General features: G+C 45.8%; 2 protein-coding genes and 2 pseudogenes across 2 annotated transcripts in view; 3 read left to right on the top strand and 1 right to left on the bottom strand.

The window, feature by feature from the left end:
• Positions 1-9,749, bottom strand: part of sms (spermine synthase) — a 71,961-nt gene extending 62,212 nt beyond the window's left edge. Inside the window, exons 1-2 of the mRNA XM_070894118.1 lie at positions 9,700-9,749; positions 2,746-2,866 (exon numbers count right to left, since the gene is read on the bottom strand). Of these exons, the coding sequence (XP_070750219.1) occupies positions 2,746-2,813 (68 nt within the window). The 5' untranslated portion in view covers positions 2,814-2,866; positions 9,700-9,749. The remainder of the gene's footprint in view (positions 1-2,745; positions 2,867-9,699) is intronic.
• Positions 9,750-12,835: 3,086 nt separating this feature from the next.
• The window catches only part of LOC139275607 (membrane-bound transcription factor site-2 protease-like), a 25,194-nt gene continuing 12,964 nt past the window's right edge, over positions 12,836-25,065 (top strand). Inside the window, exons 1-2 of the mRNA XM_070892776.1 lie at positions 12,836-12,938; positions 24,069-24,178. Of these exons, the coding sequence (XP_070748877.1) occupies positions 12,836-12,938; positions 24,069-24,178 (213 nt within the window). The remainder of the gene's footprint in view (positions 12,939-24,068; positions 24,179-25,065) is intronic.
• LOC139276618 (small nucleolar RNA U3) lies at positions 14,751-14,859 on the top strand (annotated as a pseudogene).
• LOC139276617 (small nucleolar RNA U3) lies at positions 15,963-16,085 on the top strand (annotated as a pseudogene).

Genomic DNA, 25,065 nt, shown 5'->3' with positions numbered 1-25,065 from the left:
GCAATAAATGCCAACCGTGCTCACAATGCCCACATCCTGTGAGTGAATTAAAAAAAACGATGTTTCTCCACTTCACTGTCAAAGGGAGCTTGCCCTTGCAAGTTCTTTTACATAATACAATTTAATCCACTGGTATATGCAGCATAAACAACTGACAGCGAGAGCGCGAGAGATTATATGTTTGAATGCAAGACCCACACAAACACAGACCGAAACTGCACACACACAAGAGGGCGAGCGAGAAAGCCAGAGAATGTCAGACAGATGACATGCACAAAGTCACTTACAACAACAGCCATTCTTAGAAAGAAATGCCATGTGCTGCCTTACAGTTCCACACAATCCCAGCGGCTTAGAGCAGGCACATTGACGTTATTATGATTTGTCCGCTAAACCCAGTAAAACCAAAAAATGCAACTTTTTTTTTTATAAACAGGACACTTCCACTCAACAACTGCCTCTTCTAACCTCTTCGAATTAATAGCAGTTGCATCCAGAATCTCATCATTATGGCAATCGCACTTTAATGAGTTGTGAACAGCTGATTGAAACTGTTTGAAGACCCGACATTGGCTGAAATCAGCACAGCCTGCCAAATGGGTAAGTACGTATTGAACTGCCCAAAATAGTCAAAGCACTTAATACATTACAGGCAGCACGTTGGTAATCGACTCCTGAGGAGGGCTAACAAGGCATAGGAATACACAATAAATGGTAGGACACTGAAGTGCATGTCCACAGATTCCTGAAGGTAGCAGGCCAGGTAGATAAGGTGGTTAAAAAGGCACACAGGATACTTTCCTTTATCAGCTGAGGCATAGACTATAAGAGTAGGAAGGCTATGCGTGAACTGTATAAAACACTTGTTAGGGCACAGCTAGCGTACTGGGTCGACGGGCTTAGGGACAGTCTCAGCAGCGGCCTGTAGCTCGGGACGTGGATCCTGATGGGCTCCCCGCGTTTCCTGGGCCGGGCCAGACTGTGTGGGGCAGGGTGGGGGAGGTGGAGAGGAAGGGGAGAGGCCGCGGGGATAAAAGAGCTAGCCACTGTAGGGAGTGGCTCGAGCCGTTCTAGGAGGGAGACAGGATTGACGTCATCAGAGTCCAGGCAGCCGATTGGAGCAGAACGAGACCAGCGGCGGGGTTGGGACCCAGGTGGAGGATGAGCAGCGAGGCACAGAGATCGAGACCAACGGGACCCGGTGATTGAGCCCAGCAGGAAGCAGTGAAGGATCGATGATGTCAGTGCTCGGGACGGGCAAGGGCCCTGGGTATCGGAGAAGAGGAGCAAAGGGGTTTTGGCCCAGGAGCGGCATAGAATATAACAGCGGGGTCGGGGCCCAGGGATGGCGCAGCAGAGCTAGGTCTCCAGTCATCTTGGTTAACCCCTGCCACTGGACCAAGGCCTTGCTCTGTCAAGTCCGTGTAGTGGCTGGTGTGCTACGACCACTACATGTTAAAAGTATTCACACACAGGCAGCTACCACCATTCAAGATGTAGCTTGGGACCAAGAATGTCAGGTCTCTCATTGAAACACCTGTGAACTCATTTTTTTGGTGTGGAAGCGGGTCATCCTCGACACGAGGAACTGCCTAATACAGAGGAGGCTGAAGGGAGACTTGATTCAGGTGTGTAAAGTTACGGAGTGACTCCTGCCAACGAACTGAAAGCTACCAGAAGCATTCTGCGCATAACTGTCAGGTCCCAAATTTAAAAAAGAACGTTCACCACAACACACAGAGAATCTGTGAAGTGCTGAAGCACATCACTAATAGTTTAATTAATGTTACTGGGTTGGGTTAACGTTTTGGTGATTTTTTTCAGTTTAAGAACCGCTGTCTCGAAGGACAAACAACTGTTAACAGTTCAAATTTTATTTAAAATTAATGGTTCTGACAGAATTTTTTTAATCCGCTTCTTTATTCCTCATTTTGCTAAGTCCAGCGACGACAAAGAAAAAAACCCACTGGAACTGCGCATGCACAATTACTTCCTGTTCGTTGGCAGCAGTCATGCCCATAAAATTATGAAGGGCCTAGATAGAGTGGATAGTTAGAAGGACCTATTTCCTTTAGCAGTGGGGACAACAACCAGGGGACACAGATTTAAAGTAATTGATAGGTTTCGAGGGGAGTTGAGGAGAACAGTTCTCACCCAGAGTGGTGGGGATCTGGAACTCACTGCCTGAGAGGGTAGAGACAGAAATCCTCATCACATACTAAAAGTACTTGGATGTGCACTTGAAGTACCGTAACCTACAGGGCTACAGACCAAGAGCTTGAAAGCCGGATTAGGCTGGATAGCTCCTTTTCGGCCGGCACACACCCGATGGGTCGAAGAGCCTCCTTCTGTGCATTAAATTTTTGTGATTCCATGGTAATGTAAAATGGTTAGCACCATTTGTCTGATATAGTGTGAACAATGTAAGTGGTGGGATCTGTACCATGATCACATAACTTTGAATCAAGATTTTCCACGGTACACTTTCAAAAGATTATAGTTAAGAAAATGACAAAAACTCTCCCGAGCATATATTGTTGCCTTATCTCCTTGGAAGTACCTGGAAAGGGGCAGAGGTGGGGGCAGGGGGCAAACCAGCTCCAGCAGCATTAAACCAACTGGTCACATTTCCCTCCAGATGTGTTGGACTGCCAAATGGACGAGGAGCTTTTAATATTTTTCTGCTAAAATGCTAATTTTGCCACTTTGTTGGTTGTAAAAAGACTGGTTTGAAATCTTTCTTACCTGCCGGTCTTTGCCACGTATGTTACCAAGTAACCATTTTCTCCTAAATTGTGAACTGTCTCCGTCATTCTTTGTTCCTGAAAAATAGGCTGCAATGCTTCAAGAACTGTTCTGCCATCAGCTGAAGGAAAAAGAAAAGTAAAGTAATATTAACGAAAGTGATTGCAGAATTACTTTCTGGCTCTTCAGCTCGGCAGCCCCAACCTGCAAGGACCATCAGCAGGTCGGGGCCTTCAAAGGAGCATACCATTTCAAGGTACAGCGCGCGCTGGAGAGCGATAGCTGTGAAGAGGGCGACTGGATTGGACGTCACCAAGGTCCAGATCGCTGATTGCAGCGTGGGCACGTACAACAGGAAGCGGCGAGAGATCGTGGAGCGCCGTGATCGGGGCCCAGGAGAGGCGAGAGTTCAGGGCCCAGAAGAGGCGAGGGCCCAGGGGCAGCACGGGCCAGCCCACACTGCGATATGTGTACACACTAGGTCCGTACAGCATAGCTGGTCTCCAGTCGTCCTGGTTAACCCTCGTCACTGGACCAAGACCTAGCTCTGTCAAGCCCGTGTGGTGGCTGGTGTGCAACGGCCACCACACGTTAAAAAGATCCATGCACAGGCATCTTCCTCCCTTCATTGAAACACCTGTGGATTCATCCCTTTTTGGCGTGGAAGCAAGTCATCCTTGATACGAGGGGCCGCCTATGATGATGACTTGCTGGCTCTTACACTGTTAAATTTGGGAAACTTTCACCAATTACCCAGCTACATACAAGACTTGCAGAGTTTATGCCCCACTTGCACCTAATCGGCTCAAATATTATAATCAAAAGAGCAAATCAACAGTACGAAGTATCATCGTAAAACAAACTACCGAGCAATAATTAGCCTCTAACTGATCACAGAAGAGGCCTACTTAGAGCACTGTCTTACAGTTTTGAGATTTAAAAGGGACATGTATATTTAACACAACTCCACCCTAATTGCACTTAGCTTTCTTCACAGCAGTCCCTTTACACTAATAGTAAATACTGGTACAATGTCTGAAATCCGGAATCCTTGGGCGCGAATCGTGCCGGTTTTTGGGTTTTGCCGGATTTCAGACAAGAAAATCAATAGTCTGAAATCTGGAATCTTCGGGACCGAATCCGTGCCAGATTTCGGACCTCGCCGATCCTCCTCTCGCCGAAATATCCAGTTTTCAGAACTACGGATTCGGGACGTTGCAACCTGTACATAATGTTTTAGCATGTAACTCACTATGTCATTATAAAACTGGACTTTCTGAACTACCGTCAGCAATTCCACAAGAGATCCACTAATTAAAACCTCGCAAACCTTTGGTTAACAAACACATGACATGAATCTCATGAATTGCACGGTTTTACTTTATAATTTCTAATAATGGAATATTAGCCATGGTTCTAAGTTTGCAGGCGACACCAAAATGAGTGCAGTGGTCACATTAACCTGTGTGGGATAATTGCGAGTATGGTAGAGACTATGGCCCCAAGTTTCCACACGCTACAAAACGGTCGCCCCTCCGAGCTGGGCGCCCATTTTTCGCGCCGAAAAGGGCGCCTGAAAAAAACGCGCGATTCTGGAGCGCCCTGCAGCTCCATGGCAGCTTGGCGCGGCGCCCAGAGGGCAGAGCCGACCACTCGCGCCGATTTTGTAAGTGGGAGGGGGCGGGTACCATTTAAATTAGTTTTTTCGTGCCGGCAACGCTGCGCGTGCGCATTGGAGCGTTCGCGCACGCGCAGTGTGAAGGAAACATTGGCACTCAGCCATTTTTGTAGTTCTTTGTAGCTGTTTAATTTTTGAACATTTTTTAATAAAAGCACATTGCCCTTCCATGATCAGCACTGAGGCTTCTTGCAGCAGTGAGAAGGCTGCAGGAAGCCTCAGAAATTGAGGCAGCCGTTTCCCGACGGCCTCCCCCCCTGCCGTCGGGAATGGCTGCCTCAACTTCTGAGGCGTCCTGCAGCCTTCTCACTGCCTCCTCCCCGCCCCCCTGCCCCTGCCGTCAGGAACGGCTGCCTCCTCCTCCATGCCTCCCCCCCGCTGCGGTCGGTCGGGCCCTCACTCCCTTCCCCACCCCCCCTGCCGTGGTCGGTCGGGCCCTCACTCCCTCCCCCCCCACCCTGCCATCGGGAACAGCTGCCTCCTCCTCCCTGCCTCCCCCCCCCGCTGCGGTCGGTCGGGCCCTCCCTCCCTCCCGTTCGCGGGAACGACGCCACACCGCTGAGCTGACTGAACCTGCCTGAAGCACTTTCACACAGGTAGGAAGATGGTTTATTTAATCTTTTCTTTGCTTATAAATGATTATTCAGGTTGGATTTGTGTGTATAATATTTGTATAAGTATAAATAAGAATTTATTGTAGAATTTAATGACTTCCCTTCTTCCCCCCCCCGCCTCGTTCCGGATGTCGAATTTGTAACCTGCGCCTGATTTTTTAATGTGTAGACAAGGTTTTTTCAGTTCGACAAAAATCTTCACTTGCTCCATTCTAAGTTAGTTTGGAGTACGTTTTCACTGTGGAAACTTTCAAATCAGGTGTCAGTGGCCGGACACGCCCCCTTTTGAAGAAAAAATTCTGTTCCAACTGACTAGAACTGCAGAAAAAAAATGTGGAGAATTGTGATTTCTAAGATAGTCCGTTCTCCACCAGTTGCTCACAAAAATCAGGAGCAAATCATGTGGAAACTTGGGGCCTATATATTCTGCAGCGAGTGACTCACTTCCTGACATAAGAACATAAGAACATAAGAATTAGGAACAGGAGTAGGCAATCTAGCCCCTCGAGCCTGCTCCGCAATTCAATAAGATCATGGCTGATCTGGCCGTGGACTCAGCTCCACTTACCCGTCCGCTCCCCGTAACCCTTAATTCCCTTATTGGTTAAAAATCTATCTATCTGTGACTTGAATACATTCAATGAGCTAGTCTCAACTGCTTACTTGGGCAGAGAATTCCACAAATTCACAACCCTCTGGGAGAAGAAATTCCTTCTCAACTCGGTTTTAAATTGGCTCCCCCATATTTTGAGGCTATGCCCCCTAGTTCTAGTCTCCCCGACCAGTGGAAACAACCTCTTCGCCTCTATCTTGTCTATCCCTTTCATGATTTTAAATGTTTCTATAAGATCACCCCTCATCCTTCTGAACTCAAACGAGTAAAGACCCAGTCTACTCAATCTATCATAAGGTAACCCCCTCATCTCCGGAATCAGTCTAGTGAATCGTCTCTGTACCCCCTCCAAAGCCAGTATATCCTTGCTTAAGTAAGGTGACCAAAACTTCACGCAGTACTCCAGGTGCGGCCTCACCAATACCCTGTACAGTTGAAGCAGGACCTCCCTGCTTTTGTACTCCATCCCTCTCGCAATGAAGGCCAACATTCCATTCGCCTTCCTGATTACCTGCTGCACCTCCAAACTAACTTTTTGGGATTCATGCACAAGGACCCCCAGGTCCCTCTGCACCTCAGCATGTTGTAATTTCTCCCCATTCAAATAATATTCCCTTTTACTGTTTTTTTTCCCCCAAGGTGGATGACCTCACACTTTCCAACAATGTATTCCATCTGCCAAACCTTAGCCCATTCGCTTAACCTATCTAAATCTCCTTGCAGCCTCTCTGTGTCCTCTACACAACCCGCTTTCCCACTAATCTTTGTGTCATCTGCAAATTTTGTTACACTACACTCTGTCCCCTCTTCCAGGTCATCTATGTTTATTGTAAACAGTTGTGGTCCCAGCACCGATCCCTGTGGCACACCACTAACCACCGATTTCCAACCCGAAAAGGACCCATTTATCCCGACTCTCTGCTTTCTGTTCGCCAGCCAATTCTCTATCCATGCTAATACATTTCCTCTGACTCCGCGTACCTCTATCTTCTGCAGTAACCTTTTGTGTGGCACCTTATCGAATGCCTTTTGGAAATCTAAATACACCACATCCATCGGTACACCTCTATCCACCATGCTCGTTATATCCTCAAAGAATTCCAGTAAGTTAGTTAAACATGATTTCCCCTTCATGAATCCATGCTGCGTCTGCTTGATTGCACTATTCCTATCTCGATGTCCCGCTATTTCTTCCTTAATGATAGTTTCAAGCATTTTCCCCACGACAGATGTTAAACTAACCGGCCTATAGTTACCTGCCTTTTGTCTGCCCCCTTTTTTAAACAGAGGCGTTACATTAGCTGCTTTCCAATCCGCTGGTACCTCCCCAGAGTCCAGAGAATTTTGGTAGATTATAACGAATGCATCTGCTATAACTTCCACCATCTCTTTTAATACCCTGGGATGCATTTCATCAGGACCAGGGGACTTGTCTACCTTGAGTCCCATTAGCCTGTCCAGCACTACCCCGCTAGTGATAGTGATTGTCTCAAGGTCCTCCCTTCCCACATTCCTGTGACCAGCAATTTTTGGCATGGTTTTTGTGTCTTCCACTGTGAAGACCGAAGCAAAATAATTGTTTAAAGTCTCAGCCATTTTCACATTTCCCATTATTAAATCCCCCTTCTCATCTTCTAAGAGACCAACATTTACTTTAGTCACTCTTTTCCATTTTATATATCTGTAAAAGCTTTTACCATCTGTTTTTATGTTTTGTGCAAGTTTACCTTCGTAATCTATCTTTCCTTTCTTTATTGCTTTTTTAGTCATTCGTTGCTGTTGTTTAAAATGTTCCCAATCTTCTAGTTTCCCACTAACCTTGGCCACCTTATACGCATTGGTCTTTGATTTGATACTCTCCTTTATTTCCTTGGTTATCCACGGCTGGTTATCCCTTCTCTTACCACCCTTCTTTTTCACTGGAATATATTTTTGTTGAGCACTATGAAAGAGCTCCTTAAAAGTCCTCCACTGTTCCTCAATTGTGCCACCGTTTAGTCTGTGTTTCCAGTCTACTTTAGCCAACTCTGCCCTCATCCCACTGTAGTCCCCTTTGTTTAAGCATAGCACGCTCGTTTCTGACACAACTTCCTCACCCTCAATCTGTATTACAAATTCAACCATACTGTGATCACTCATTCCGAGAGGATCTTTTACTAGGAGATCGTTTATTTTTCCTGTCTCATTACACAGGACCAGATCTAAGATAGCTTGCTCCCTTGTAGGTTCTGTTACATACTGTTCTAAGAAACAATCCCGTATGCATTCTATGAATTCCTCCTCCAGGCTACCCCGTGCGATTTGAGTTGACCAATCGATATGTCGGTTAAAATCCCCCATGACTACTGCCGTTCCTTTTTCACATGCCTCCATTATTCCCTTGATTATTGCCCGCCCCACCGTGAAGTTATTATTTGGGGGCCTATAAACTACGCCCACCAGTGACTTTTCCCCCTTACTATCTCTAATCTCCACCCACAATGATTCAACTCAGTATCTCTCTAACATCTGCAAAGGTCGCGTCACGAGTATGATAGAATATGCACTATTGCTCTGGGTGCAACCACAGCATTGAAGCAGCTCAACACCATCCAGGACAGAGCCATTTGTTTGATCAGTGCCCCTGCCATTGGACTTGATATCCATCCCCTCCAGCAACAACTAGCTCACTGCGGCTGCAGAACGTAAAAGCTACAGGATTCACTGCAGCAACTCACCAAGGTTACTTCAAGAGCACTTCACTCCTCTGTGATCTCGACCACCAAGAGCAGCAATGTCATGGGAACACCATCACCTGAGTTTCTATCCCAGTTACCCAGCATCCCGACTTGGACATAACACTTTTACTTCTTTAGAACTGGGTCAATATTGTGGGAGCACCATCATCTCAAGGACTGCAGTGGGTCATGAAGGCCAATCACCACTTCCTCAGTAGAGATGGGCAATAAATGCTAGCTCTGTCAGCATCAACCACACCCACAGAACAAAATTAAGAAAAAATCCCAAAGGACCTGGACCAGGCTAGGTCAATAAACACAAAGTTCTTGCCTTCCTTTCGCTGCATTCCTGGGCCATGGCAATCCTCTCTGCTGTCTCAGATTGTTCATGTTTCCCTCCCTCTCTGCTATAATAGTTTACAGCTCCTCTGGACCAATCCTTTCTTTCTTAACCGTGCCCTAACGCTCACCAAGTCCAACTCACCCATCACCCCTGTGCTTCTGGTTAAGCAATGCCTCAATTTCAAAATTCTCATCCTTATTTTCAAATCCCTCCATGACCTTGCCCCTCCTTATCTCTAATCTGCTCCAGCCCCACGTCCCCACCCCAAGATGTCTGCGCTCCTCTAATTCTGCCCTCTTGAGCATCCCTGATTATAATCGCTCAACCATTGGTGGCCTTGCTTTCTGTTGCCTAGGCCCCAAGCTCTGGAACTCCCTGCCTAAACCTCTCCGCCTCTCTTTCCCTCTCATGATGTTCCTTAAAACCTACGTCTTTCCTGCTTCTTATGTGGCTCGGTGTCAAATTTTTATTGCATAATACTCCTGTGAAGCACCTCGGGACGTTTCAGTACGTTAAAGGCGCTATATAAATACAAGTTGTTGGTGTTCTTTACTTGTCCTATTACTACCCCCTTTTGCCTTGCATCATACTTTTGTAATTTAATCACTCCTGCCCTCCACCCCTTCCCATTATTCTTTCCCCAGGCTCTAAAATATAGTTAATCTACAAACACACTCAGCGCCTCACCCGATGTTCCATTAGAATTAAACAATAACCTCTTGCTACAGGAGTGTGTTTTTAGTTTTCTTTTGAGGGGGGGGGGGGGGGTACAACACGGATTCATAGGTTAGATACAAGATTTTTAAAATATTTTTTTAATTAAAGTTAACAAATTGCTGATTTATTTACTTGTTCAGACATGAACCTTATGAAACCAGAACTTGAATCATGATGCACTTGCAGCAACAAAATAATAGCTAATTTGTTAAGCAATGGCCCGAATTTTGCAATCTGCGGCGAATGAACAGTCAGCCGTTCCTTACGCTTACATTGAAACTTGCCGTGATCAGAAATCCATTTCAGCGCAGTGCTCTCTACTGGGAATCAGGGGATCTGTGTAAACAGGGCAATCAAGGTGCTCCTCCTTAACTAATCAAACTGAAAAATCCTTAGAGTCATGTAGAGTCTGAACCAGAAAGGTAGAATAGTTAACTCAATGCCAAATCATGAACAGAAATACAGGGAAAGAAAGATGGGATTAAGAGATAAATGAGAGACAGAAACAGAAAGTTTAAAAAATGAAATACATTTTTTTAAATTTCTAATTAAAATCAGTAGGAATGAAATTCCACACGTAAAAGTTAATTTTCAGTGCCAGAGAGGTTCGTTGGCAATAATTAAGACTTGTCGCACCATTAAAAAATTACATAGACTGGAATGGACAAGTGCTAACTTTTTCTGTTGTGTTTAGTAGTTATCTATCACACAAGTACCCAACTTCACGCCCTTTCATCTGTTTCAGCAAGATACTGTTATAGCACAGTCTCTAGAGAATTGAGCAACTTACATTTACCACAATATCTGGGAACCATTCTAGTGCTTCTGCCTGCTAAGTCTCACCAGTTCTCAAGCCTGCCTGGCAGGATGGCACAACAATTGTATGCAGAATGCAGCCCTTTTACCAGCCCTGCTCCAAACTTTTAGCCACAGCAATACACAAACACAGCCACCAACTCAGTTGATTTTCTCTCAGACCAATTCTTTTGTTAAGTTTCCAGTAAGGGGCCATCCCAAGCATCGGCCAGAATGCCACAACTTTGGAGCCGAGAAAATCAAATTGGAATATTTTCTTAATAGATAAAGAGATTTGTTAGGGTAGGTACAGAGAGGCGTTGGTGAGACCATGCCTGGAGTACTGCATACAGTTTTGGTCTCCTTATTTAAGGAGGGATATACTTGCATTGGAGGCAACTAAGAGAAGGTTCACTAGGTTGATTCCTGAGATGAAGGGGTTTTCTTACGAAGAAAGGTTGAGCAGGTTGGGCCAATACTGATTGGAGTTTAGAAGAATGAGAGGTGATCTTATTGAAACGTATAAGATTATGAGGGGGCTTGACAGGGTGGATGCAGAGAGGATGTTTGCCCTCATGGGGGAATCTAGAACTAGGGGGCATAGTTTCAGAAGAAGGGGTTGCCCATTTAAAACAGAGATGAGGAGGAATTTTTTTCTCTCAGAGGGTCGTGAATCTGTGGAATTCTCTGCCCTAGAGAGCTGTAGAGGCGGGATCATTGAATATATTTAAGGTGGAGATAGAGAGATTTTTGAACGATAAGGGAGTCAAGCGTTATGGGGAGAGGGCAGGGAAGTGGAGTTGAGGCCAAGATCAGATCAGCCATGATCTTATTGAATGGCAGAGTAGACTCGAGAGGCTAAATGGCCTACTCCTGCTCCTATTTCTTATGTTCTTATGTAAACTTTATCCTCTGGTAGGGAATCCAGAAGAGGACATAATCTTAAAATTATTGCTATGCCATTCAGGAATGAAAACAGCAAGTACTTTTTCATATCTGGAACTCTCCCCAAGACTGAGATCGCTAGATTTGTGTGTTTGGTAATGGTATCAAGGGAGTGCCTAATCAAAATGCTGTTGGCAGAGACCATACCTATGCAAGTAGAGGGGTATTACTAATCTGCAAAGTAGGGGCTGAGAGTACAAAGTCAAGTCGGTATACACATCATTTCTTGGTTAAAGTTTGGCAGGCCTTCCAAGGTCCTTAAGGAAGATATTTACACTTTTAAAAAAAAACATCCCTCAGGGAGTAAGTTACCGGGGGTTACTGCAGCAGCAGTCCCAGATAGTACTGGGACATGAGTCTGAGCAATCCATGTTTGAAGTAAGTCCTGTGTTCCGGGTAGAATAGTGGTTAGGTTACTGGACTAGTAATGCAGAGGGGCTGGACTAATAATTCGGAAAAGCAAGTTCAAATCTCACCAAGGTAGTTTGCGAATTTAAATTCGGTGAATTTAGAATTTAAAAAGATAGTATTAGTAATGGTGACCATTACCAAAACCTATCTGGTTCACTAATGTCCTGTAGGGAAGGAAACCCACCATCCTTACAGCATCTAGTCTATATGTGACTCCAGTCCCACAGCAATGTGGTTGACTTGGAACTGCTCTCTGAAATGGTCGAGCAAATCACTCCATTGCAGCAAACTGTTACAAAAAAGTACGATCAGAATAAAACTGGACAAGTCACCTGCCATTGACCTAGGCCTAGATTCGGACACGTCACAGAGGCACACCCAGCCCAGTCGATCCTGCAAAATCCTCCTCACCAACATCTGGGGACTTGTGCCAAAATTGAGGGAGCTTTTACACAGACTAGTCAAGCAACAGCCTGACATAGTCATACTCTCAGAATCATACCCTTCATGTCCCAAACTCTGTCATTATCATCCCACTAGAGATAGCAGTATGGAAGGGAGGGAGTGGCCCTTGGAGTCCTCAACGTTGACTCCGGACCCCATAAAGTTTCATGGCTTCAGGTCAAACATAGGCAAGAAAACCTCCTGCTGATTAGGACTTACCGCCCTCCCTCAGCTGATGAATTAGTACTCTTCCATGTTGAACACAACTTGGAAGAAGCACTGAGGGTAACAAAGGCACAGAATGTACTCTGGGGGACTTCAATGCCCATCACCAAGGGTGGCTCAGAAGCACCATGACTGACAGAACCATGAAGGACATAGCTGTCAGACTGGGCTTGCAGCAGGTAGCGAGAGAACCAACTCCTACTTGACTTCGTCCTCACCAATCTACCAGTTGCAGATGCATCTGTCCTTGACAGTATTGGTAGGAGTGACCCGTGCGCAATCCTACGGAGGACACCGTCCATCGTGTTGTTTGGCACTACCATCATGCTAAATGGGATAGAATCACAACAGAGGTTGCAGCTCAAGATTGGGCACCCTTGAGGCGATGTGGGACATCAGCATTAGCTGAATTGCATTCCACCAGAATCTGTAACCTCATGACCCAGCATTTCCCTCATCTTTATTATTACCATCATGCCAGGCAACCAACCCTGGTTCAATGAGGACAGTGAGGTTCAATGTAGAAGAGTGTGCCAGGATTAGCACCAGGCGTATCTTCAACTTGGTGAAGCTACAACACAGGGCTACATGCATGCAAAACAGCAGAAGCAGCATGCTATACAGATCCCACAACCAATGGATCAGATTAAAGCTCTGCAGTTCTGCCATATCCAGTCACCACTGCTGACATGTAACTAAACAACCAAGAGGAGGAGGCTGCTCCATAACATAAGCATTAGGAGTAGGCCATACAGCAATCATTATCATGGCTGATCTTAGACCTCAACTCCACTTTCCTGTCTGATCCCCATATCCCTTGATTTCCCGAGAATCCAAAAATCTGTATCTCGGCTTTGAATATACTCACGATTCAGCAACCACAGCCCTCAGAGACTCACAACTTTCTGAGTGAAGAAATTCCTCCTCATCTCAATCTTAAATGACCGACCCCTTATCCTGAGACTATGCCCCCCAGTTCTAGACTCTCCAGCCAGGGAAACCACCTCTTACCATGTACCTGGTCAATCCTTCTCAGAATCTTTTGTGTTTCAATGACAGCACCTCTCATTCTTCTAAACTCCAGAGTATAGGCCCAATCTACACAATCGCTCATCAGGACAAGCCGCTCATCCCAGGGATCAATCTAATGAACCTTCGTTGCACCCAAGGCATACATGTCCTCTCTCAAATAAGACCACCAAAATTGTGCACAGTACTCCAAATGTGATCTCAACAAAGCCCTGTCCAATTGTAGTAAGACTTCCTTACTCTTATACTCCAACCCCCTTGCAATAAAGCCAACATGGCACGTGCCTTCCTAATTGCTTGCTGTACCTGCATGCTAACATTGTATTTCCTATAAAAGGACATCTAAATCTTTCTGAACACCAACATTTAATAGTTTCTCTCCATTTAAAAATAAACACCCCCATTCTCAATGATGGAGCCTAGCACGAGTGGAAAAGACAAAGCTGAAGCATTTACAACCATTTTCAGCCAGAAGTGCCGAATGGATGATCCATCTAGGCCTTCTCCCAAGGTCCTCCCCATCAGAGATGCCCATCTTCAGCCAATTCAATTCACTCCAAGTGATAAGAAATGGCCGAGCCCACTGGATATAGGAAAGGCTATGGCCCCGACAAAATCCAGGCTGCTGTGCTCCAGAACTCGCTGCGCCTCTAGTCAAGCAGTTCAAGTACAGCTACAACACTGGCATCTAGCCGACAAAGTGTAAAATTGTCCCGGTATGTCCTGTCCATAAAAAGCAGGATATATCCAATCCAGCCCAATTATTAGTACATAAGAAATAAGTACATAAGAATTAGAAACAGGAGTAGGCCATCTAGCCCCTCGAGCCTGCTCCGCAATTCAATAAGATCATGGCTGATCTGGCCGTGGACTCAGCTCCACTTACCCGCCCTCTCCCCGTAACCCTTAATTCCCTTATTGGTTAAAAATCTATCTATCTGTGACTTGAATACATTCAATGAGCTAGTCTCAACTGCTTCCTTGGGCAGAGAATTCCACAAATTCACAACCCTCTGGGAGAAGAAATTCCTTCTCAACTCGGCTTTAAATTGGCTCCCCCGTATTTTTGAGGCTGTGCCCCCTAGTTCTAGTCTCCCCTACCAGTGGAAACAACCTCTCTGCCTCTATCTTGTCTATCCCTTTCATGATTTTAAATGTTTCTATAAGATCACCCCTCATCCTTCTGAACTCCAATGAGTAAAGACCCAGTCTACTCAATCCATCATCATAAGGTAACCCTCTCATCTCCGGAATCAGCCTAGTGAATCGTCTCTGTACCCCCTCCAAAGCCAGTATATCCTTCCTTAAGTAAGGTGACCAAAACTGCATGCAGTACTCCAGGTGCGGCCTTACCAATACCCGGTACAGTTGCAGCAGGACCTCCCTGCTTTTGTACTCCATCCCTCTCGCAATGAAGGCCAACATTCCATTCGCCTTCCTGATTACCTGCTGCACCTGCAAACTAACTTTTTGGGAGACTATACTTTTAGGGATCATTTCTATAGGTTTTTACTTGAGAAATGTGTTCTAAAGTGTCTGGTCTCACGAACCATGAGGAGGAGTTAGAAACATAGAAAATAGGTGCAGGAGTAGGCCATTCGGCCCTTCTAGCCTGCACCGCCATTCAATGAGTTCATGGCTGAACATTCAACTTCAGTACCCCATTCCTGCTTTCTCGCCATACCCCTTGATCCCCCTAGTAGTAAGGACCTCATCTAACTCCTTTTTGAATATATTTAGTGAATTGGCCTCAACAACTTTCTGTGGTAGAGAATTCCACAGGTTCACCACTCTCTGGGTGAAGAAGTTCCTCCGCATCTCGGTCCTAAATGGCTTACCCCTTATCCTTAGACTGTGACCTCTGGTTCTGGACTTCCCCAACATTGGGAACATTCTTCCTGCATCTAACCTGTCTAACCCCGTCAGAATTTTAAACGTTTCTATGAGGTCCCCTCTCATTCTTCTGAACTCCAGTGAATACAAGCCCAGTTGATCCAGTCTTTCTTGATAGGTCAGTCCCGCCATCCCGGGAATCAGTCTGGTGAACCTTCGCTGCACTCCCTCAATAGCAAGAATGTCCTTCCTCAGGTTAGGAGACCAAAACTGTACACAATACTCCAGGTGTGGCCTCACCAATGCCCTGTACAACTGTAGCAACAACTCCCTGCCCCTGTACTCAAATCCCCTTGCTATGAAGGCCAACATGCCATTTGCTTTCTTAACCGCCTGCTGCACCTGCATGCCAACCTTCAATGACTGATGTACCATGACACCCAGGTCTCTTTGCACCTCCCCTTTTCCTAATCTGTCACCATTCAGATAATAGTCTGTCTCTCTGTTTTTACCACCAAAGTGGATAACCTCACATTTATCCACATTATACTTCATCTGCCATGCATTTGCCCACTCACCTAACCTATCCAAGTCGCTCTGCAGCCTCACAGCATCCTCCTCGTAGCTCACACTGCCACCCAACTTAGTGTCATCCGCAAATTTGGAGATACTACATTTAATCCCCTCATCTAAATCATTAATGTACAGTGTAAACAGCTGGGGCCCCAGCACAGAACCTTGCGGTACCCCACTAGACACTGCCTGCCATTCTGAAAAGTACCCATTTACTCCTACTCTTTGCTTCCTGTCTGACAACCAGTTCTCAATCCATGTCAGTACACTACCCCCAAACTACAGCATTTCCTTCTGAGCGTGAAGCAGGCCATGAGTGTTGCTTTTTGCAAGAGCTTGTGGCCATTGATGACTGTTCCCTTCTCTCAGTGTGAGAGCTGTGGAGGGAGGAAATGTGTTCTGAGTGATCTAAAAGAGTTTCATGCACAAGGACCCCCAGGTCCCTCTGTACCTCAGCATGTTGTAATTTCTCCCCATTCAAATAATATTCCCTTTTACTGTTTTTTTTTCCAAGGTGGATGATGACCTCACACTTTCCAACATTGTATTCCATCTGCCAAACCTTAGCCCATTCGCTTAACCTATCCAAATCTCTTTGCACCCTCTGTGTCCTCTACACAACCCGCTTTCCCACTAATCTTTGTCTCATCTGCAAATTTTGTTGCACTACACTTTGTCCCCTCTTCCAGGTCATCTATGTTTATTGTAAACAATTGTGGTCCCAGCACTGATCCTTGTGGCACACCACTAACCACCGATTTCCAACCCGAAAAGGACCCATTTATCCCGACTCTCTGCTTTCTGTTCGCCAGCCAATTCTCTATCCATGCTAATACATTTCTGCTGACACCATGTACCTCTATCTTCTGCAGTAACCTTTTGTGTGGCATCTTATCGAATGCCTTTTGGAAATCTAAATACACCACATCCATCGGTACACCACTATTCACCATGTTCGTTATATCCTCAAAGAATTCCAGTAAATTATTTAAACATGATTTCCCCTTCATGAATCCATGCTGCGTCTGCTTGATTGCACTATTCCTATCTAGATGTCCCGCTATTTCTTCCTTAATGATAGTTTCAAGCATTTTCCCCACTACAGATGTTAAACTAACCGGCCTATAGTTACCTGCCTTTTGTCTGCCCCCTTTTTTAAACAGAGGCGTTACATTAGCTGCTTTCCAATCCGCTGGTACCTCCCCAGAGTCCAGAGAATTTTGGTAGATTATAACGAATGCATCTGCTATAACTTCCACCATCTCTTTTAATACCCTGGGATGCATTTCATCAGGACCAGAGGACTTGTCTACCTTGAGTCCCATTAGCCTGTCCAGCACTACCCCGCTAGTGATAGTGATTGTCTCAAGGTCCTCCCTTCCCACATTCCTGTGACCAGCAATTTTTGGCATGGTTTTTGTGTCTTCCACTGTGAAGACCGAAGCAAAATAATTGTTTAAGATCCTAGCCATTTCCACATTTCCCATTATTAAATCCCCCTTCTCATCTTCCAAGGGACCAACATTTACTTTAGTCACTCTTTTCAGTTTTAGAAATCTGTAAAAGCTTTTACTATCTGTTTTTATGTTTTGCGCAAGTTTACCTTCATAATCTATCTTTCCTTTCTAATTGCTTTTTTAGACATTCTTTGCTGTTGTTTAAAATTTTCCCAATCCTCTAGTTTCCCACTAACCTTGGCCACCTTATACGCATTGGTCTTTGATTTGATACTCTCCTTTATTTCTTTGGTTATCCACGGCTGGTTATCCCTTCTCTTACCGCCCTTCTTTTTCACTGGAATATATTTTTGTTGCGCACTATGAAAGAGCTCCTTCAAAGTCCTCCACTGTTCCTCAATTGTGCCACCGTTTAGTCTGTGTCCCCAGTCTACTTTAGCCAACTCTGCCCTCATCCCACTGTAGTCCCCTTTGTTTAAGCATAGTACGCTTGTTTTTGACACAACTTCCTCACCCTCAATCTGTATTACAAATTCAACCATACTGTGATCACTCATTCCGAGAGGATCTTTTACTAGGAGATCGTTTATTTTTCCTGTCTCATTACACAGGACCAGATCTAAGATAGCTTGCTCCCTTGTAGGTTCTGTTACATACTGTTCTAAGAAACAATCCCGTATGCATTCTATGAATTCCTCCTCCAGGCTACCCCGTGCGATTTGATTTGACCAATCGATATGTCGGTTAAAATCCCCCATGACTACTGCCGTTCCTTTTTCACATGCCTCCATTATTCCCTTGATTATTGCCCGCCCCACCGTGAAGTTATTATTTGGGGGCCTATAAACTACGCCCACCAGTGACTTTTTTCCCCATACTATCTCTAATCTCCACCCACAATGATTCAACATTTTGTTCATTAGAGCCAATATCGTCTTTCACAACTGCCCTATCATCCTTTATTAACAGAGCTACCCCACCTCCTTTCCCTTCTTGTCTATCTTTCTGAATCGTCAGATACCTCTGTATGTTTAATTCCCAGTCAATCTATTGTTCCATCAATCTACTCTCGATCATCAACAAAGTGATGGAAGGTGTTGGCGACAATGCTACCAGGTGGCACTTAATCACCAATAAAAGAAAGACTTTCATAACCAGCTCACCGATGTTCAGTTTGGGTTCTATCAGGATCACTCGGCTCCAGACCTCATTACAGCCTTGATCTAAACATGGACAAAAGAGCTGAATTCCAGAGGTGAAGCAAGAGTGAATACTCTTGACATCAAGGCAGTTTTTGACTGAGTGTGGCATCAAGGAGCCCTAGTAAAATTGAAGGCAATGGGGATCAGGGAAAATTCTCTACTACCTGAGTCATACCTAGCACAAATGAAGATGGTTGTGGTTGTTGGAGGCCAATCATCACGGCCCCAGGGCATTGTTGCAGGAGTTCCTCCGGGCAGTGTCCTCGGCTCAACCATCTTCAGCTGCTTCATCAATGACCTTCCCTCCATCATAAGGTCAGAAATGGGGATGTTCGCTGATGAATGCAGTGTTCAGTTCCATTCGCAATTCCTCAGATAATGAAACAGTCCATGACCACATGCCACAAGACCTCGTCATCATCCAGGCTTGGCCTGATAAGTGGCAAGTAACATTCGAGCCATACAAGTGCCAGGCAATGACACCTCCTCTTGACATTCAATGGCTTCACATTGAATCCCCCACCATCAACATCTTGGGGGGGGTCGCCATGGGCCAGAAACTGGACCAGCCACATAAATACTGTGGCTACAAGATCAAGTCAGAGGCTGGGTATTCTGTGGTGAGTGACTCACCTCCTGGCTCCCCAAAGCCTTTCCACCATCTACAAGGCAGAAGTCAGGAGTGTGATGGAATAATTTATACTTGCCTGCATGAGTGCAGCTCCAACAACACTCAATATGTTCAACATCATCCAGGAGAAAGCAGCCCGCTTGATCGGCACCCCATCCACTACCTTAAACATTTACTCCTCCACCACCGGCGCAACGTAGCTGCAGTACCATCTACATGATGCGCTGCAGCAACTCGTCACAGCTGCTTCAACAGTACCTCCCAAACCCACGACCTCTACCACCTAGAAGGACAAGGGCAGCAGGCACATGAGAATAACACCCATCATTCTGACTTGGATATATATCGCCAAAAATGAATGAATAGGAACATATGTTTTAAAAAAACAAAGATACAGCGCCTTCTATGTTTCACGACCTCAATATCTAAAAGCGCTTTACAACCAGTGACCTACTTTTGAAGTGTAGCCACTGTTGCAATGTAGGAAGCGAGACAGCAAATTTCTACACAGCAAGCTCCCACAGACAGCAATGTGGTAATGTTTTTGTGATGTTGGTTGAAGGTTAACTATTGGCTAGGACACTAGGGAGAACTGCTTGACTATAATATTCTTAAATGTAGGGAACATGCTGCAGCTGCTCATTACAGGTCCATTTCATGAACCAGATGCAAATTTTGCACGGCATGGTATCACATTAAGGAAAATGATTATGAACAGGCGAGTCCATTCATCAAGGGATATGGAACAAAGGCGGGTAAATGAAGGCAAGGTATAGATCAGCCATGAACTAATTCAATGGCAGAACAGGTTCAAGGGGCTGAATGGCCTTCTCCTGTTCCTATGACTCAAAGTTTTTGGATCTACGACACGGCCCGATGCATCTGCAGCCAGAACAGGGCTAGTGACCCCAGGTTGTCCACGAGCAAGGCCACAAGATCTAACATACAAAAAAATCTGCACTATGTAGCAGGCTTCCAACTTATTTTTGGAGCTTTACTTTACAGTAGGGCCAGTAAACCACAATTAATGTCCGTAGTTGCTTCAAATGTTCTAATCTTTTATCCCAACCACTGCGGTATTTCCAACAAGTTAGTAGCTGCTTATTCTACACATTACTGTAAGAAAATGTGTATTTAAAATACTACATGGGCACTACGATAAAAAGATAAAAGCTATACTTTTTCAGAATAGGGGTCGCCCATTTAAAACGGAGGGGAGGAGGAATTTCTTCGCTCTGAAGTTTGTGAATCTTTGGAATTCTCTGCCAGAGAGCTGGGTCATTGAATATATTCATGGTGGAGACACAGATTTTTGAGCGATAAGGGAGCAAAGGATTATGTGCAGCAGGCAGGGAAGTGGAGTTGAGTCCATGATCAAATCAGCCATAATCTTATTGAATGGCAGAGCAGGCTTGAGGGGCCAAATGGCCTACTCCTTCTTCTATTTCTTATGTTCTTATGTAAAGAAAGAGGACAGCCTATTAGAGTCCATAAAGGTAATGTGTGTGTGGAGGCGGAAGTCGTGGGTATGGCTCTTAATGAATACTTTGCATCCGTTTTCACAAGAGAGAGGCGATGCAGACATTGCAATCAGGGAGGAGTGTGGAATATTAGATGAAATAAACAGTGAGACAGCAAGTATTAAGGGGTATAGCAGCTTTAAAAGTGGATAAATCCCCAGGCCCAGATAAAATGTATCTCAGGCTGTTGAGAAGCAAGAGTGGAAATAACAGAGGTTCTGACCATCATTTTCCAATCCTCTCTGGCTACAGGTGTGGTGCCAGAGGAGTGGAGGACTTAAAAAGGAGAAAGAGATAGACCAAGTAACCAGTCAACCTAACCTCAGTGATGGGAAAATTATTGGTAACACTCTGGAAGCAAGATAAATCTTCATTTAGAAAGACACGGATTAATCAACGAGTCAGCACGGATTTGTTAAGGGAAGGTTGTATCTCGACTAACTTGATTTAATTTTTTGAGGAAGTAACAAGGAGGGTCAATGAAGTTAGTGTATTTGATGTGGTGTATATGCATGCAGAAATCAAGCACAGGCAGTGGAAGGAGCGTGCGGCAAACCAGGCTCCCTGCCCACCCTTTCCCTCAACGACTATCTATGGTCGACCTGTGACAGGGACTGTGGTTCTCGTATTGGCCTGTACAACCACCTAAGAACTCATGCTAAGAGTGGAAACAAGTCTTCCTCGATTCCGAGGGACTGCCTATGATGATAATGATGGATTTTAGCAAGGCTTTTGATAAGATCCCACATGGTAGATTGGTCACGAAAGTAAAAGACCATGGGATCCAAAGCAAAGTGGCAAGTTCAATCCAAAATTGGCTCAGAGGCAGAAAGCAAAGGATAATGGTTGATGGGTGTTTTTGTGACTGGAAGGATGTTTCCAGAGGGGTTCTGCAGGGCTCAATACTGGGTCCCTTACTTTTTGTGGTTATGTATCAATCATTTCAACTTGAATGTAGGGGGTATGATTAAGAAGTTTGCAGATAATACAAAAATTGGCCATGTGGCTGATAATGAAAAAGAAAGCTGTAGAGACTGCAGGAAGATATCAATGGACTGGTCAGGTGGGCAGAACAGTGGCAAATGGAATTCAATCCTGAGAAGTGTGAGGTAATGCATTTGGGGAGGGCCAACAAGGCAAGGGAATACACAGCAAATGGTGGGACACTGAGAAGTGTAGAGGATCAGAGAAAACTTAAGAGTGCATGTCCACAGATTCCTGAAGGTAGCAGGACAGGTAGATAAGGTGGTTAAGGTGGCATTTGGGATACTTGTCTCTGTTAGCCAAGGCATAGAATACAAGAGCAGGGAGGTTATGCTTGAACTGTATAAAACACTAGTTAGGCCACAGCTAGAGTATTGCATGAAATTCTGGTCACCACATTACAGGAAAGATGTGATTGAATTAGAGATGGTACAGAGGAAATTTATGAGGATGTTGTCTAGACTGGAGAATTTTAGCGATAAGGAAAGATTGCGTAGGCTGGGGTTGTTTTCTTTGGAACAGAGGAGGCTGACGGTTGACCTAATTGAGGTGTATAAAATTATGAGGGGCCGAGATAGAATGGATAGGAAGGACCTGTTTCCCTTAGCAGAGGTGTCAACAACCAGTGCTAATAAATTTAAAGTAATTGGTAAGAGGTTCAGAGGGGATTTGAGGAGAAATTTCTTCACCCAAAGGATGATGGGGGTCTGGAACTTACTGCCTGAAAGGGTGGTAGAGGCAGAAACCCTCACCACATTTAAAAAGTACCTGGATATCCACTTGAAGTGCTTTAACCCACAAAACTATGGACCAAGAGCTGGAAAGTAGGATTAGGCTGGATAGCTTTGTCGGCTGGCAAGGACACATTGGGCCAAATGGCCTCCTTCTATGCTATAAATTTCAATGATCCTATGAAAAGGAGGTAAGGTGGAGAGCGATACAAGGAAGTGGTCAGAGATGGCCTTATCTGCGATTGACACGAGGCCACGAGAGATGGCAAGGTCGAGGGGATGGCTGTGAATATGGGTAGGGGAGTTTACATGGAGGGAGAGATTAAGGGAGGATAGGAGGCTAGTGAACTCAGAGGAGAGCAAGATGAATTGAGATGGAGGTTGAAATCACCAAGGATGAGAAGTCGTTCGGTGCACAGCAGGAAGCCTTTCAGCCCATTGAGTTAACCCGTGCCAGCTCTTAGAAAGAACTCTCCATTAGTTCCAACCCCCTCACCCCCACTTTTTACCCCATTGACCTGCAAATTTTTTATTTTTCAAGTACAAATCCCAGTTCCTTTAGAAAGTTACCATTGAATCTGCTTCCACTACCCTTTCAGGCAGTACATTCCAGATCATAATAACTCGCTATGTAAAAGAAAAATGTTCCTCATCTCCCCTCAGGGTTCTTTTGCCAATTACTATCAATCTGTTTCCTCTGGTTACCAACCCTCTCACCAACGGTTTCTCCTTATTTACTCCAACAAAACCCTTTTCAAAGAATGGGCATCCTAGCCAAGCACAAAACAGACATCCACACTCTCTAGCAAGAGTCAGTGAACAGCAGCTAGCAATAGGAACCATGCTGATTTTTCACTCCTGGAACAGAGGCCAACTATAGGATCCCAAGTGCTGCACCAACTGAGATAAGATAATTCCGCAGAATCAAGAAAAACAAAGGACATTAGAAATGGTTTGTTAAAACAAAACCAACAGCCTTATCTGAAATATTGATGATTTCACAATCTCTCAAGTCCCAGTGAACAGCAATGGATCTAATGAATAATCTTCCCCCAACACTTATAGACCCAATTCGTGTTTTGGCAAGGACACTGGGAAAACTCAAGTAATGTCATGGGAGATTTTGCACCCTCCCCAACAGGCAATTTGTCGGGGCCTCAGTTTAACATTTAATTGAAATACAGCTCCTGTGACAGTGTAGCACACCCTTCGTACTGCACTGAGGTGGCAGCCTAGTTTATGCACTGAAGTTCTGTAGTGCAGCTTGAACCCACAACCTTCTGGCTCAGGAGGCGAGTGTGTTACCACTGAACCAAGCTGGCAGTTTCATTACCACTGATTAAAACAATACCCTTGGACAACCCTGGACAGTTGAAAGGGATGAGGTAGCCCAAGCTCAATTTGCAATAAAGCTGCTGCTGCTCATTACCTTACTCCCTACCGAGTACCTTGTCCAATTCAGCACGCGAGTGTTAGTAGCTCGATCACAATCTAACCCAACCCTGTCCTCATCAGACACCCACATGCACATGCACTTTCCAACCCAGGGTCACAGGACTGTGATCAAGAGGACGAACCTTAACTAATTGTTCCCCCCCCCCCAGTTAAGGCCAACTGAAATGTTCCTAATTCCATCTTTGATTAAGTCAGTTAATTTGGCATACAACAGGTATTGAGTAGAGTAGGGGGACTTTTCTGGTTGTTACCACTCATTACAACAATAGGCAGTATAAAGAAAGTCTTGCATTTATATAGCGTCTTCACTACTGTGAAATAGAAGGAAAGACTACAGGAAGTGCCTGTTATTGAAATGAAGTATTTTTGACTAATTTTGTCTATGTGGGCGCCTCTTTCAATCCAGTCACAATATATAGGAAGCTTATAAGCCAGCTGCGGTTAAATTCCATGTCCAAAGCCAAATTTGACCAACCAAAGGTTTTGGCCAATTGCCTCCAAGATTACAGGCTTGAGGTAGGAACGAAGCAACAAAATTCAAATAGAAACAATTCACAACCACCAGACGTCTCAAAGCGCTTTACAGCCAATGAAGTATTTTTGAAGCGTGGTCACTGTTGTAATCTAGGTATATATTCACACACATTGGCATTGGGGAACTTTAATTTGCGCCTTTTCAAATGAAGTACAAAGCAACTATCTACAATCAGAGTTCCAAAATATTAGCCACTCTACAGGCCAGCATAGGTAAATGTGGGGGGGAGGGGGAAGTGGGGGGGAGGGGGAGGGGGAGGGGGAAGAGGGGGAAGTGGGGGGGGAAGGGGGAAGTGGGGGGGGGAAGGGGGAAGTGGGGGGGGGAAGGGGGAAGTGGGGGGGGAAGGGGGAAGTGGGGGGGGAGGGGGAAGTGGGGGGGGGAGGGGGAAGTGGGGGGGGAGGGGGAAGTGGGGGGGGGAGGGGGAAGTGGGGGGGGGGAGGGGGGAAGTGGGGGGGAGGGGGAAGTGGGGGGGGAAGTGGGGGGAGGGGGAAGTGGGGGGGAAGTGTGGGGGGAAGTGGGGGGGGGGAAGTGGGGGGGGGAAGTGGGGGGAAGTGGGGGGGGGGGAGTGGGGGGGGAAGTGGGGGGGGAGGGGGAAGTGGGGGGGAGGGGGGAGTGGGGGAGGGGGAGGGGGAGGGGGAAGTGGGGGGAGGGGAAGGGGGGGAGGGGGAGGGGGAGGGGGAAGTGGGGGGGAGGGGGAAGTGGGGGGGAGGGGGAGGGGGAAGTGGGGGGGAGGGGGGGGGGGAAGTGGGGGGGAGGGGGAGGGGGAAGTGGGGGGGGAGGGGGAGGGGGAAGTGGGGGGGAGGGGGAGGGGGAAGTGGGGGGGAGGGGGAGGGGGAAGTGGGGGGGGAGGGGGGAGGGGGAAGTGGGG

This window comes from Pristiophorus japonicus, chromosome 11, assembly GCF_044704955.1.
Source record: "Pristiophorus japonicus isolate sPriJap1 chromosome 11, sPriJap1.hap1, whole genome shotgun sequence".
In the NCBI taxonomy this organism is placed as follows: domain Eukaryota; kingdom Metazoa; phylum Chordata; class Chondrichthyes; family Pristiophoridae; genus Pristiophorus; species Pristiophorus japonicus.
The sequence above is the reverse complement of the archived record's forward strand: the minus strand, read 5'-3'. Positions and strand labels throughout refer to the sequence as shown.